The following is a 16,679-nucleotide window of genomic DNA, read 5'->3' on the forward strand; positions in this document are numbered from 1 at the left end:
AACCCTGAGATGCCTAGAATCCTCTGCATAAGCAACACCCAGTTTGCTCTGATGTATACTTGCATAACTACAGCATTTTTGATAAAGGTGAGAGATTTCAAGCATTCCTTGAAACACAAGATCTTACATTGAAATCCATGTAGCCTTGCAGAGAATGTGCTATTCAAACACAAAAAAATTTTTTGGGACATTGTAAGGAACATCAATATTGTCCAGAATTTTTACTATAAGCTGTCAGGTAGAGAGAATGATGTTTCAGTTGATTTGAAATTTCAGAAACAAAATTATACTGAAAGGGAACTAAAAAACTCAAGTCTTATCGCTTATACAATGCAGTAATTGTCTACCATTACAATTCCTTTGCTCAGGTATATTTAAAGTTTTCCTGAGGATTGACATTATGAAGCTATCATCTCATTCACAGGAAGCAGATCTGAGTGTATTAACTAGCATGGCACCATTTTACTTCTATTATAGGAAATGTGTTGCTTGCTTACTTCTAAACAGATTGGGACCTCCATGACTTTAATAAAAAAACAATGATTTCACCCCTGGCAGATCGACAGGTAGATACTGACACTCAATTTATTATTTTGGCAAGCATAACTCACATGGAACAAAACCAAAAGTTTATTTTTATCCAACTTTCCTGGCAAATCATATGGAAACATTTGGAATTTGAACTCCTGCGATTGCATTCAATCAATTTTATATTTGAAAACAGTAAGAGAAATATTAGAGTTTTTTTTCTACAAACACAAGATGATTTGCATGATAAAGAAATCAAGAGCTTAGGTTGTGCAGAGAAAATACTAATTGAACTACATTTTATAAATAGTATGAATATCAGCAAAGTGACAATTATGATGAGCTACAGTTCATTGAATTAGACTATACATGATATAGGATACAATTTAAAAATACTTTTACCACATTTCCCAGAGGAACTTTCACCAGAGCTTCTATGTCTTTGAAAATGTAGCAGAAGCCAGACTTGATAAATCCTGCAAAAGAGCTGATTTCACCTTCTTTTACTAGAACTAAAAGTGAAAACAATAGATAAATATCAGATGACTCATACTGTAATATCTATATATTATATATATATAGGCAAGGTTACTGTTATAAAAGTTTAATAACATTTTTAATTGATGTACATTTCGTTAGTCTGTTTCTTCCTTTTTAAAATATTTTGTCTTATCTTGTGACCTGCCATCTATTTCTGCAGAATTATATGTCTTTTCTTTTGAGTTTGATTCTTTGATGACTTTTTTAGTTAACCACAAATGATAGATCCATCCCCTAGATTTGAGCCTGATTTCCCAGGCAACTCATGACTGTGCTCTTACAAAAAATTTTATTGTCACTGGGCATTTGCTCACAATACATAAACTAGGCTGATTACAGAAACAAAGGTTTGGAGAAGAATAAAAGCAAATTATTGCTGATGAAAACATCTGAAACAAACCTTGAGAATGCTGGAGTAACTCAGCACATTGAAGAGTCACACTCAACACAAATAGTTTACTCTGTTTCTTTCTCCAAAGATATTGCCAGACCTGCTGAGTTTCTCCAGCAATCATTTGGGGAAAAAATTTCGATATGGGTTTTTGATCAGTCTCAAATGTGCCAGCACTCTGTAGGAAATAGTGATTAAATATATTTTTTCCCTAGAGCTGATAACTAATAGCTGAAAGATAGGTTCTTGAGGCTGGATGAGAAAACAGAATCTTTCCAGCTTGAAAGTAACAGCAGAGGTCATGTCAGGTGAGATTAATAGAAAGCAAAAGGTAGAAAGATCTTCAAATGTGGGCACTCACTCCAAATTTTTAGAAGTTTGATTTTAAAATCATGTCTGTTTCCAGACATTTGAAGTAATTTGGACTCAGAACACTGAAACAAGGCAGCATGGTGGCTCAGTGGTTGGCACTGCTGCTTCACAGCGCCAGGGTTCCGGGTTTGATTCCCACCTCGGGTGACTGTCTGTGTGGAGTTTGCACATTCTTCCCATGTCTGCATGGGTTTCCTCTGGCTGCTTTGGTTTCCTCCCACAATCCAAAGATGTGCAGTCCAGGTGAATTGGCCAAGCTAAATTGCCCATAGCCTTAGGTGCATTAGTCAGGGGTAAATATAGGATGGGGGGTGTGTTACTCTTTGGAGGGTTGGTGTGGACTTGTTGGACTGAAAGGTCTGTTTCCATACTGTAAGTAATCAAATCAAACAAAGTACATTTCTTGCTGACCATGTGGCAGTGGGCTGATATGTTGTTGCTGAGCTGCCTAAGAAATGGCTTTTGACAATATGTGTCTATTTTGTAGCAATATATAATCCAATAGATGTTATACATGTATTGTTCAGCAGGCACTGCAATCTTCAATGTAGGTAACTAAGGCTTATCAAGCAAGATTGTTCATTTGCAGATGTTTCTACCCTTGAAATATTCATGGGGTCCTGCTGTACCTTTCTTTTACTTCTATTGAGAGGCTGGTGAAGATGTCACAGAAAATACGGTGATATGGTTATACATAAATTTGGCTCTTCCTTTGCCATGTAAGGGATGAAATGCATTCCATACCCCCTCCCCCCCCCAATTCATTAAGCCTTACAAGGCCAATGATGGCAGAAGGGCAGTACCAGATTCAAAGACTCTCTAATTCATGGGTTCATAGGCTCAGTTAAAAAAACACAGGGAAAGCTTTCTAGCTAAAAAAAGGTGGGTTATGGTGTGCGTGGGGAATTAAATCCACAGAATTTACATTCTGATTCCAATTTATGCCATCTACTTCCAGTTATCCTTTGACTAGCATGGAAGACAAATGTGGAAACTCCTTGGATTTGTCAGGAAAGTAACAGCAGCAAAGTGATATCTAAGTCTATTGACAGTGTTGTCAAACGGCACTTGTTCAGCAATAACCTGCTTACTTATATTCAGTTTGGGTTCTATCAGGACTATTCAGCTCCTGACCTCATTGCAACATTGTTCCAAATATGGATAACGGAGTTCACATAAGAGTAATCCCTAACATCAAAGCAGCATTTGACTGAGTGTGACATCAAGGAGCCCCAACAAACCTGAAGTCAATGGAAAAATTCTACGCTGGAGTTATATTTAACATAAAACAAAAATAATTGTAGGTTTTGGATGTCATTATCTTACCTAGATGAGTACAGCTTCAAAAACTCCCAAGAAGTTTGATATTACCCAGGACAAATTGCCCGCTTGGTTGACACCCCAACCACCACCTTGGACACTCAACCTCTACCATTAGCACACAATGGTAGCAGTATATAACATCAACAAAGTTCACTGCCACAGCTCACAAGAAAGTCCCTAACCCCTGACATGAAAGCACATGAGCAGCTGATGCATGGGTACACCACCACCTGCAAATTCTCCTGCAAGCCACAGGCCATCTAGGTTCATACCATTGTTGGGCCAAAATCCTAACTCACTTCCTGCAACACTCAGAGTGTTCCTAACCCAACTGACTTCAACAGTTCTTGAATTCAGCACATTATCACCTTCTTAAATGCAATTAGGGACAGGTAACAAACGATGGTACAGCTAGTGATGCTCACATCCCATGAACTAATATATTTTAAAAAGTAACCAAAGATAGAAACAGAGTCATTTAAAAAAAATGTTTCACCCTCAATTCTGAATTTTCCAGCTTCCTGACCTGTTAACAACTCACTGGGGTCAACATTGTGAGTGCAGGAAGAATGTCTCCAGTAATATTGACAAACCAGGACAGCTTTGATCAGCTACACTGGGGAGTATAAACCATGGTGAGGTGTGAGGATGCTGTTCAAAGCACTTCTTCCTGTTTTACCAATCTGAATTAATTTTTTGAGGAGGTGACAATGGTGATTGATGAGGACAGAGCAGTGGATGTTGTCAACATCGATTTTGTTAAGGCTTTTGACAAGGTCCGTCATGGTAGGCTCATCCTATGGGCAAGCCAATTCTGAATCCATGGGACTTAGCCACATGCATTCAGAATTGACTTGCCCATAGAAGGCCGTGGGTATTGCTGGAGGTCCGTGACGAGTGGTGTTCTGCAGGGATTTGCATCTGCTGTTTGTGGTATATATAAATGACTTGGATGAAAAAGTACATGGATGGGTTAGCAAGATCTGTGGAGTTTTGGATAGTGTAGGAAGTTGTCAAAGGATACAGCAGGATAATAGTTACAGATATGGATGGAGAAATGACAGTGGAGTTTAATCCAGGTAAGTATGAGGTGCTACACTTTGGGAGATCAAATGTTAAGGATCTTGGGTTCAAGTTCATAGCTCCCTGAAAGTGGCTGCTCAAGTAGACGAGGTAGTAACGAAGGCATATGGCATGTTTGCCTTTATTGGTTAGGAAATGGAATACAAGAGTCAGACTGTCATGTTGCAGCTTTACAAGACTTTAGTTAGGCCACACTTAGTTCTCTATGGAGACTGGCACCTGTATGTGCTGTGGGGTGTGTATTTGCTGCCTTCGGGAGTGGACTCTGCCTTCACGGTGTGCTGTGTTCCTGTGGGTGGGCCTGGTTCTCTGTGGATACTGGGCATCTGTGTGCGCTGTGGGGTATGTATTTGTTACCTGTGGGAATGGACTCTATCTCTGACAATGCATTCTGCATACTGGAGTGGATTCTATTCCTGGGAATGAATTTTGCATTTTGAAGAGAACTGTTTATGCAATGGACTCTGTGAACCAAAAAGGACTCTGTTTGTTGGTAACTGACTCTGTCTTGTTGCTTGCTGTATTTATCACCTGCACTGTCTTGTGTGTCCCTCTAACAGGCCTTACTGTGAGCTGGGAGGCTCATAGGTCATCCCGAAAGCTGTTACCCTGAGAGCCGTCCTGTGAAACTGAAGGTGGGTAGGCTGCCTGAAGGCCAGAAGGTGGGTAGGCCGCCCTGATGCCAGTCACCCCGAGGATGGGAAGGTGAGTAGGTTGTTCTGAGAAGGGGTAATCAGGACAGGCTGTCCTAGAGGTGGCTGGAAGGTGTGTCGGAGTGGCGGGGAGCCAGCAGGTGTGTCGGAACAGGCTGAGATCTAGAAGGCTTATGGGCTGCCCTGTGTGCTGTTGTTCCAGGGAGGTGGCTGGAAGGTGTGTCAGGGCAGTCCACGAGCCGAATGGCACATCAGGGTGGGTAAGAGCCAGATGGAACATAGGGGTAGACCAAGAGCCAGATGGTGGGTAGGTCGTCCTCAGTGTTTTTTTTGCCTGTATTTTCACTTGGTGTTTAGACTGAGGCTCTGTGACATAATATTCCTCTGTGGTAAGCCTGGCCCTTTGTGGGTAGACTAGGCCTCTGTAAAGAGTGAACAGATGCTTGTGCTGGGAGGTGAGCATTTGCTGCATCTGTCTCTGCCTATTGGAGTGGACCATTCCCTGTGAGTTACCTGCACCTTTTACAATTAACTGTATTCCTGTGTGAGGGCATGGTTCTTTCTCTGGGGACTGAAGACCGGTGGGGTGTACATTTGCTGCCTTCAGGAGTGGACTTTGCCTTTGGTTGTGGACTCTATCTCTGACAATGCACTCTGCACACTGGAGTGGACTCTGTTCCTGGGAATAGATTCTGCATTCTGAAGAAAACTGTTTATGGTAATTGACTCTGTCTCATGTCCCTGGGTCTGGCAGGCCTTACTGTGAGATAAAACCAGAAGGTGGACAGGTTGCCGCAATGCTGGTCATCCTGAGACGTGGGTAGCTCATTCTGAGTACTGTTGTCCTGAGAAAGGGTAATCAGGATGGGCTGTCCTAGAGGTTGCCAGAAGGTTTGTCAGAGTGGCAGAGAGCCAGAAGGCATGTAGGGGCAGGCTGAGATCTGGAAGGCTTTTGGGCTGCCCTGTGTGCTGTCATTCCAGGCAGGGGAACGGGCTGTCCTAGAGGTGGCTGGAAGGATTCAGGGCAGTCCACAGACCGGGTGGTGCTCTGCGGTGGGCAAGAGCCAGATGATACATAAGAGTGGACCGAGAGCCGGAAGGCATCAAGCCGGAATTCTCGATGTTATCACCCTGGGAAGGGGTGGGCTGTCCTAGAGTTGGCCGCAAGGGCGGTTAGGGAAGCCAGAACGTGTGTAGGCCATCCTGATTGCGTCTTCCTGGGGGGTGGGGATGGATAAACAGGACAGGCTGTCCTAATGGTGGCCAGAAGGGGCATGGGACAGACCGAGAGCTGAAAGAGGCGTGGGGCAGGCTGCCTTAGTGGTCAGAAGGTGGGAGGGATGTGTGGTTATCTGGGTTACCAGGGGTGTCTGTGATATATGTGCTGTCTTATTTTTGGGTGTATCGGACTGTTTGTATGTGATTGCGTCTTTCCTTTTCGATAAGACAATGTGGAATTTAAAGTTGGTCCTTTTTTTTTACACAGTGAACTAGTTTTAGGTGGGACTCAGGGGTCTGGCTTTGCTGCCCTTTTCCCCTGTAAATTGCTGTTTCATGTAAACTGCTGTTCATTGTTAACTGTTTGTAATTTGTACTAGTTAATAAAATAAAAAATAAACAGAAGATTCAAAGTCTCCTCATTCCATGGACTAGCTCTGAGTTGGCTGGTCACAGTCCACGTACTTTGCATATGTAAATAAAGGGTGACTTGGTGATGGGATACCAGCCTCTGTGCAGTTATGTATAATCCCTTTAGGAATAATGTCAGGAAGAATTAGCACTTGCACAATGAAATGCACTGGTGTGAATACATGGCATAGATTGCCAGTTATTGTTCCTTTGGAGAAAAAGAAATTAACATTTGAATATGCTTTATTTTAGGAAAACATAATATCAATTACTGCCCTCAAAGGTTGACCCTGTGTAGGTAGTGAGGACTACAGATGCTGGAGATCAGAGTGTGACGCTGGAAAAGCACAGCAGGTTAGGTAACATCTGAGGAGTAGGGGAAATCGGCGTTTCGGGCATAAGCCCTTCATCAGGAATGTGGGGGGTAGAATGGGGCTAACAGATACATAGGAGAGTGGGGGTGAGGTAGCTTACGTAGATGCAAGGCAATACGTAAATGCAAGTGGGGGGTGATGGTGATAGGTCAGACAGGAGAGTGGAGTGAATAGGCGGGAAGGAAGATGGACAGTTCAAGAGGGCAGTGAAGGGTTGGATCTGCGATAAGGTGGGGGCAGGGGAGATTTGGAAACTGGTGAAGTTGCCATTGATGCCAAGTAGTTGGAGGGTCCCAAGGCAGAAGACAAAGCGTTCTTCCTTCAGGTGTCGAGTGGCTCTACTTTGCCTGCAGAGGAGACCCAGGACTTGTATATCCTTGACGGGGGTGGGGGAGTTGAAATGGTTGGCCACAGGGCAGTGTGGTTGTTTAGTGTGTATATCCCAGAGATGTTCCCTGGAATGTTCCACAAGTTGGCGTCCTATCTCCCCAACATATAGGAGACCACATCGAGAGCAACGGACATGGTAGGTGAGGTGTTTAAATGTGTAGGAAAATCTCTGCCAGACATGGAAGGATCCTTTGGGGCCTTGGACAGAGGTGAGGGGGGAGGGGTGGGCACAGGTTTGACATTTCTTGCAGCGGCAAGGTGCCAGGAGTGGAGGATGGATTAGTATGGGGGTCATGGAGGGAATGATCTCTGCAGAAGGCAGAGATAGAGGTGGAGAGAGAAATATATCTCTGGTGCAGTATGATTGTAGGTGGCAGAAATAACAGAGGATAATGTGATCTATCCAGAGATTGGTGGTGTGGAAGATGAGAACTGGGGACTGAGGGTGGGGGGAGGGTTGGGGGTTTATTCTTGTTGCGATTGTAGGGGTGGGGTTCAAGGGCAGAGGTGCGGGAAGTGGCCCAAACTCTGCCTATAAATGGCAGAAGTGAATCACTTTATGAAATTATGAAATTGCTTCTCATTCAATTGGACCTTGTCCCCGCAATTTTGAATCACTGTTCAAAAAGAACATACTTGACCAGCTACTATTAAGGGTAATTGTTATTTGCCTTTGTTAGAATAACTGCACAAGGCAATTAAATGATACTATCCATTCAGATAAGCAATGATCGGATTAATTGGTTAGGATTTGTCTCAAATAAATCCATCCAGTGAAACATATTCAAATAAAAATACAAACCATAATTTTCAGGAAACTGTTTCCATTTGATTAATTCCACCAGTTTATGGAGAGACAATTTTGGCCATTGTTGGTAAAAGGGACAGGCTTGAATCAGCTCCTCCTTCACCAATAGATCACGCTGCATTAGATCCTTCAATGCAAAAGAAGTGCATTTAGAGATTCATTGTTAGCTGCCTTGTTAAGGTAGTTAGTAGAGTGAAAAAAATTCATACTTCAATAATCGTTAGTAGATTTAAACAAAATACTCACCCTTTTCACATGTTCATATTGCCCTGTAGAAATTTTAACAAATTCACACTTGTCTTCTGTTACCACCGATAGAACATTCTCTTTTGTTTTCTGACTTGGAACTGGAATCAATTCACCAAAGGTGTCTCCACAGGTTAACTAAAAATACAATAGAAGAATGACCTTCTGATGAGTATTCATTCAAACCTGAATGGAGGGAGGTGTTTAATTTTCTCAATATGACTATTTTATTTAAATAGTCATTCACATTCACATGTTCATAGTCAATCTTTTGATTTAAAATACTAGTTTATCCTTTGTGTTAATCTTGAGAAAACATAATATTTTATAGATTGTATCCAGGCTATCTATAGGACTTAAGATGGCTCAAGGGAACCTGGAGAAGCTGTGGAGAAGAGCCCACTTCCTGACTTTGTTAGTATTTTGCCACTTTTTTGTACTGATCTTTAAAATTTCAGTAGGAGAATATTCATTGAGTCTTTACCTTGCCCTTGCTCTTTTATAGTGTGGAAAGCCAGAAATTCCTCCATTGACAGTTTTGAAGGATCTTAGTGGAACTCCTGCCAGTTGACACTTTGAGGCCTTTATACAGTTAAAAGGCTATTTACAACACAAGGTAACAAATTGCTGAGAGGATCAATACCCTTCTCTAGTTGATGTGTGCCAGTGATGGCAGACTGAGCCTAAAGACAATATTGATCAAATTGACTTACTTTGACTTAGACCAGTGCTTTCAAAACATTTTCCCAGTGTGACCCTCAAGACTTGAAAACTGTCACAACTCCATGAGGACATCGGTAAAGATGGAAGGGTGTGAATGAGAAAAGGACTGAGACAAAGCTCCAAGTACTTATCACTGTTTTAGAAGTCACAACCCCAAAAGCTTGGCTCACAATTCCACTTGGAGTCCTGACCCCCAAATTGGGAAACCGTAACTTGGACTTTAGACAAGCAGGACAATGAGCATCAAGATTCTGTAGAAGGGATGAATTATGGGTCAATCTGTAAATGAATCTTTGGAGGGACCAGCCAACTTTTCCAGGTATGCAAATTGCTACACAGTCAGTTCTTCTATAATGCAATGGTTGCATTCTTGTACAACCCTGTGTTATAGAAAAACTGCACATTAGAAATAGCACTTCCATGTTGACAATATAATCGCATTACAGCCAATACATTTTAAAACTTTGTGCTTTAAAAACACCATCACCAATTTGTCAATCACATTACAGTGAATTTATGTTGATGATCATAATACAACAGTACAGCACAGTACAAGTTCTTCAGCCCTCAATGTTGTGCTGGCTTGTTATCCTACTCTAAGATCAGACTACCCTACATACCCTTCATTGTACTACCTTCCATGTGCCTATCCAAAGGTCGCTTTAATGTCCCCTAATGTATCTGACTGTGGGATATAGGTAAAGCAGTGTTACTTTTGCAATCATAATTGTTTATGCAAGGTAAATGAACTCACACCAGTGCATAATTGTTTCAGCCAAGACCTGAGTTAACAAGAATGAAAACTGTGTGAAGGAAATATATAATTGTTTTTGCATTAGCTAAAATGTGCATACAAGAATGAAATGTGCCTGCAAACAATGGTAGATGTTACAGATATATAGATACTGTGCTGTGAGGGGAGGGTGTGTAGGTTAAGCTAGATATGCCTGTACAAACAGTTACAAGCATCTCTTTCCCGCTTCAGCAAAATCAAAAAAAAAACCATCAAAAGGCCATAAGGCTCTGTGTAAATAAAGAATAAAAGGAAATATTGCTTTGGTAAGCACAGAAACAGATGGCAGTGAAGAAGGATAAATAACAATAAGACCACAGAGGGAGGTGGTCAAACGGCCTTATGAGGCCAGAGATAAACATTTTGTCACGGACAAGGCCGGATGAGTTCAGAGATAAGCAGCCGGGTTTAGATTAGAAACAGATGTAAATAGGGGAGGAGCAATGGGAGGAGGGAAGAGAAACGAATTACATAAATATTGTGTACTCGTTAAATTCAAGGTGCGTGTGTGCCTTGTGGACAGTGGACACCACACCCCTCTTGCAAGAGCGTAATAAACAACACTACTGATTCAGATCTTGTCTCGGACTGAAATTATTGAAGTGAGTGAGCTTCGTTTCTCACATGACTCTACTACTATCACTGCCGGCAGTGCACTCCACGCACTCACCACTCTCTGTGTAAATTACCTGCCTCTGACATCTCCCCTAAACCTTCCTTCAATTACTTTAAAATTATAGATTAAAATTATGTGATAGACATTTCTGCCATGGTAAAAAGTCTCTGGCTATCCATTCTATCTATGCATCCCAACATCTTGTATACCTCTATCAAGTCATTTCTCATCTTCCTCTGCTCCAATAGAAAAGAGCTGAAAATGTGTTGCTGGAAAAGCTGAGCAGTTCAGGCAGCATCCAAAGAGCAGGAAAATCGACGTTTCGGGCATGACCCCTTCTTCAGGAATGATGCCTGAAACGTGGATGCTGCCTCACCTGCTGCGCTTTTCCAGCAACACATTTTCAGCTCTGATCTCCAGCATCTGCAGTCCTCACTTTCTCCAATGAGAAAAGCCCTAGCTCCCTCAACCTTTCTTCATAAGACATGCTCTCCAGTCCAGGCAGCATCCTGGTAAATCTCCTCTGCACCGTCTCTAAAGCTTCCACATCTTTCCTATAATGAGGGGACCAGAACTGAACACAATATTCCAAGTGTGGTCTAACCAGGGCTGTACAGAGTTGCAGCATAACCTCTCAGCTCTTAAACTCAATCCTCCACTAATGAAAGCTAACACACCATATACCTTCTTAACAACCTTATCAACTTGGGTGGCATCTTTGAGGGATCTATGGATGTGGACCCTAAGATCTGTCTGTTCCTCCACACTGCCAAGAATCCTGCCTTTATCCCTGTATTCTGCATTCAAATTTGTCCTTTCAAAGTGAATCACTTCACAATTTTCCAGGTTGAACTCCATCTGCCACGTATCCGCTCAATTCTGCATCCTGTCATTGTCTCATTGCAACCTACAACAGCCCTCCATACGATCCACAACTCCACCAACCTTGTGTCATCAGTAAACTTACTAACCTGCCTTCCACTTCCTCATACAAGACATTTATAAAAATCACAGCGCAGAGGTCCCAGAACCAAGCTCCAGGCTGAATACTTTCCATCTACCACCATCCTCTGTCTTCAATGGGTCAGTCAATTCTGTATCCAGACAGCCAGATTTTCCTGTATCCCATGTCTTTCTGAATGAGCTAACCATGGGGAACCTTATCAAACGCCTTGCTGAAATACACCACATCCACTGCTCTATCTTTAATCAGCATAGATGGCATTAGTACCATTTTCTTGCAAGTTTTGCTCATCCTTTGGCAAAGTTATGATGGGAGATCACTGATATTCTACTCTGAGGGTGACCTTTGCTGTGCCTGGTGTTATGCAGGCGCAACAAAAAAATTAGGAAGATAAAACAAGAATAAAATGAAATCAGAAGTTCACCATCAATAAATTGTTTTGTTAATTTTTTCTGAAGATGTAACTGGCAATTTCACGGTAGACCTACACAGACACTACAGCACAGAAAGAGGCCATTCAGGACATTAGGATTGCACTAGCTAAATAAATGGTCATCCACTCTAATATCACTTTCTCAGACCTGGTTTGTAACCTTGAAGGATACAGCACTTTGGATACAGATTCAGGGTTCTTTTAAAGAGAGTCAAGAGTTTCCATCCTAAACTGAGCAATGGTTTCCAGATGCCTATTATGCTATAGGTTAAAAAAAAAGTCTTCATCTCCTTTCTAATCCTTCTACCAAAGAAATTAAATTGGTCCCCCTTATAACTGATGCCTTCACTAGGGGAAACAGGTCTTCCTTGCTCATTCTATCCAAGCCCCTCAATATTTTGTCCTCTTCAATTAAGTCACTCCTCAGTCTCCTGTGATGTAGAGAAAATAAGCTAACCTATTCAATCCTTTCTCATAGCTACAATTTACAAGACCTGGCAACATTCTCCCCTGTACTGTCTCTAGAGGAATTATGTCCTTCCTATAATGTGGTGGCCAGATCTATTCACAAAACCTCAGCAGTTGCTTAACCAGCATCGTACATAGTTTAGATGTTATATTCATACTTTTGTATTCAATACGTTGCCCAATGAAAGAAAGTAAGTAGATGATATCCAAGATGATTCAGTCTAGTGGTACGGCCTCCTTTAACAGGCTACAGGAAAAAAACAAATAACCTTCCTCTCCACCACTCATCCGTGAGTATCCTTAAGATTCTTATCTGTAATATGGGGAGTTACTTTGTCTTTTTAGGCCCTTTTTCCAGTGATAATGGTGGAGCAGCACAGTATGAGGAGCAGTTTACAATGTGGAGCATCTCAAGTGGTGTATATCTGGGATTTAAATATAACGGCAGCAGCAAGAATGACAGAAGGTCCGAGCAGTGGAGAGTTGTTTCTGACTCACAGTTGCATGAGAAGCATTCCAAAGGTTCTAGCTGCTTAAAGACATGAAGAATGCAAGGTTGTGTGAGAAACATCATTGCAAGCCATGGCAGAGCATGGGCTCCATGAATGTCACTCGAAAAAATATGAACTGAAAACGAAAAATTCAACCCTCTATTATTCAAAAAACACATTATAAATTCCCAAAGACAATATATATTAGCTTCTCCTAAGTCATGCAAAACACCAAGATCTCACTTTTAAATACTGTTGTAAGCTGCATATTGTTGATTTCACCTAGGACAGTGGAAAGATAATACTGTTGGCATCTATATTTCTTGGCTATCAAGACAATGTTGCAGGCTTTAAGTCTGATTTTCATAACTTCACGTATGCAGTGACTGTCTGTTGTTTAGGCATGTGTTACCATATTCAATATCTAACGTAAAGCTATTATACCACTAAGAGGTAATAATAACCCCTCTTGTGATCTAAACTCACTAGTATTTTGCATGTTCTCTTATGTGCGCTTCTCCAGCTGTTTAAAACGTATATTGAATCTTGATGAGACATGGCCAGAGTCTAATTATTAAGCTGAACTTTCTATTATTACACACAAGTAGAAATATGGATGCATAATGATCACTGCAGAGACTGATTAAAAAAAAAACTTAAACCTCATAAATGAAAGGATGAAGCAGGATTTCATGCTTTAAGACAATTACTATAAAAAACTAAATGTTACTAAATATTGTTGTCAGGAACCTACACTTTAAACTACAGAATATAACTGGTCCCTTTTCTTTAAACAAAACCAAAAAATTCATTTCACAAGTACATTTTACACAATTCCTTAAACAGTCATAAGATTTTCCCAGACGTAGTCCAAAGCAGGACCAAGTAGGAAACTACAGGCCAGTCAAACCTCAGCAGTAGGGAAACTATTGGAAGCAATTTTGAGAGACAGAATTAATTTGCATGTGAAGAATCAGGGATTAATTTAAAATAGTCAGCATTATTTTATTAAAGGGAGGTCATATCTGCCCAAGTGAATTTTTCAAAGTGGTGATCAGACATGAAGATGAGGGCAATGTTGTTAATGGTGTCTACTTACAAGGCTTTTGATTGGTCCCACAAGGGAGACTGATCATGAAGGTAAGAGCCAAGAGATCAAAGGAAATTGGATCCTTAGTTGGCTGAGTGGCATAAACAGAGGGTTTTTTGTGACTGGCAGCCTGTATCCAGTAGGGTCCTAGAAGGGTCAGTGTTGAAACACTTAGTGTTTGTTGTTTATATAGATTATTTTTACTTGAATGTAGTACGGTGAATTAGAAAGTTCACAAATGATGGTGAGGTGGTAAATAGTGAGGGGTTGGTTAGATGGGCTGAAATCAATCCATATAAATGTATGGTGATGCACTTGGGCAGGACAAACAAGGTCAGGGAATACTTGATGAACCTTGGGAGGACTCTACGAAGCACTGAAGATCAGTGTTCCTTCAGGTATCAGGACAAATAGATAAAGTAATTAAAAAACATATGTTCTATTCACCTTTATTCGTCAAGGTATAGGTTTAAGAGCAGGGAGATTATGTTGGAAATGTATGAAACGTTGGTTTGAGCACAGCTAGATAGAGTGTTGTGTGTAGTTCTGAAATCCATATTATAGGATGTGTGTAGCAGCAGGGTGCAGAAGAGTTTTACCAGGATGTTCTCTGGGCTGGACAACTTCAGTTATGAAGGAAGATTGGATAGCCCAGGGTTAGTTTTCCTCAGAGGAGAGGAGATTGAGAGGGTATGTTAGAGATGTATAAAATTGTGAGGCATAGGAACAGGGTGGACAGGAAGAAAATTTTCCCCTCAATAGAGGGATCAATGATCAATGGCATAAAGTTAAGGTAAGAGGTAGAAGACTTAGAGGGATATGAAGAAATCTTTGTTTCACTCAGAATGTGGTGAGATTGTGGAACTCACTGCCTGTAAGGGTGGTAGAGGCAGAAACGCTTATAGAATTTAATAAGTATTTTGATGTACACTTCCAGGGCCAAGACATACAAGGTTATGGACCAAATGCTGAAAAATGGGATTAGAATACTTAGGTGGTTGTCTTTTGACTCATGCATCAGTGATAGGCTGAAAGGCCTTTTTCTGTGCTATGGATCTCTACGTTCTCGGACTCTGAAGTGATTCTTGGCTGCTAAGAATTTACTTACGTTCCTTTCCTTTCACAGCTTGGTGACTATTACACCCAGAATGGTCTTTCATGGTGAGGGATTTTCTTGAAAATTCTCCATTCACAAACTAGGTGAATCCTCCAAGGCTATTTCAAATTCTCTTAAACTTGGTCTTCTCAAACCAAGTGCAAACCTGCATTCCTACACAGTGAACAGAAGAAACTGCTGTCTTTTAGTTGCTCCCTCTCTCCCAGATCCTGGCAGATTTTTCTATCCATGAATATCAGGCATATCTTAGAAACCTGTCCCTGCCTTGAATCCACTTCCAGGTATCATAATTATATCCAAGTAACTATGCTGATTAGTTAGTCTTGACACTCCAACCCCTTTATCTAGGAAGTAAGTAGACAGTCTAATACATTACTGATTCAAAACCCAATATGCTCAACACCCGATACTGAAGAAGGTTAATTTGTTCTGAAATATTAACTCTGCTTTATCTCCACAGACGTTTTCTGACCTGCTGAGTTTTTTCAGCAATTTCTGATTTTGTTCCTCAATATCTTCTTGTCCCGAATCTGCAGATATCTGTTCCATCTCAGTGGTGGTTTACATGGAGATGCCTGGAGCCCATCTTCAAATCTATATTCTTAAATTTCTGACAAACCTTCACTCAAGTATATAAACTGTGTACTTCGATGTGTCAATTCAGTTTGACACTTACATAGTCTCCCTGTCAGTACTTTACTGGCGAGCCAATATATTCACACCCCAGTGCAAATAATGAAGGATAGTTCCCTACTTGATCTCTGTCACTGGTACTGATAATTCCTCATTGGAAGATGAAGCAACTAAATGTTCTGATTGAAATTCGTCCTTCTTAGCACCTGATATCAGATGCAAATCTGCCATAACAATTTATTTTGCAGACTGTGTTACTGTCTGAAAAACTTCAGCTGAAGACTCAATGTGCTGGCTTCTAAATTGCCTCAATATTACTGAAATTCTGGCCCTATGATATTCCCAGTTTTGGGAGCCAGTTGCCTGCCAGTAATGGCAGCAATGATCACTCTAAGCTCGATATTCGATTTACTTTGAGCTTGCTCAGCCTATAACTGTATTGTATTTATAAAGTTGCCTTGGCCACCAGCAATTTATTCACAAAGCCTCTGATGCTCATTTGCTCTCTGGTGGAACCTCAATTCAGGACTACTCCTGTAGTTTACCAGCATCCAATGCAATCCATAGCGCCAAAGGTGAACAGTGTTCCAACACTATGTAGCGTGTAGCTTGTAGATCACACTTGCTTCTGCATACCTCATAGAATCCCGACAGTGTGGAAACAGGCCATTTCACCCAACAAGTCCATACTAACCCTCTGAAAAGTATCCCACCCAGACCAATTCCCCTACCCTATCACTCTACATTTCCCATGACTAATGCACCTGACCTACACATCCCTGAACATTATGGACAATTTAGCATCGCCAATTCACATAATCTGCATATCTTTGGACTGCGGGAGGAAACCGGAGCACCTGGACACAGGGAGAATTTGCAAACAGACAGTCACCCAAGGCTGGAATCAAACCCAGGTCCCTGGCACTGTGAGACAACAGTGCTAGCCACCCCTAATAGTCTAAAATGCTTTTTACCAAGAACTGTAGATTCTGTTTTGTCAAATTTTGACACAAA

General features: G+C 41.3%; 1 protein-coding gene across 1 annotated transcript in view; it reads right to left on the reverse strand.

Moving 5' to 3' along the window:
* The window catches only part of cnbd1 (cyclic nucleotide binding domain containing 1), an 84,075-nt gene that overhangs the window by 18,523 nt on the left and 48,873 nt on the right, over positions 1-16,679 (reverse strand). The window contains exons 7-9 of the mRNA XM_072570295.1: positions 8,338-8,475; positions 8,086-8,218; positions 931-1,040 (exon numbers count right to left, since the gene is read on the reverse strand). Coding sequence (XP_072426396.1) covers positions 931-1,040; positions 8,086-8,218; positions 8,338-8,475 — 381 coding nt within the window. The remainder of the gene's footprint in view (positions 1-930; positions 1,041-8,085; positions 8,219-8,337; positions 8,476-16,679) is intronic.

This window comes from Chiloscyllium punctatum, chromosome 5 (genome assembly GCF_047496795.1).
Source record: "Chiloscyllium punctatum isolate Juve2018m chromosome 5, sChiPun1.3, whole genome shotgun sequence".
In the NCBI taxonomy this organism is placed as follows: Eukaryota; Metazoa; Chordata; class Chondrichthyes; order Orectolobiformes; family Hemiscylliidae; genus Chiloscyllium; species Chiloscyllium punctatum.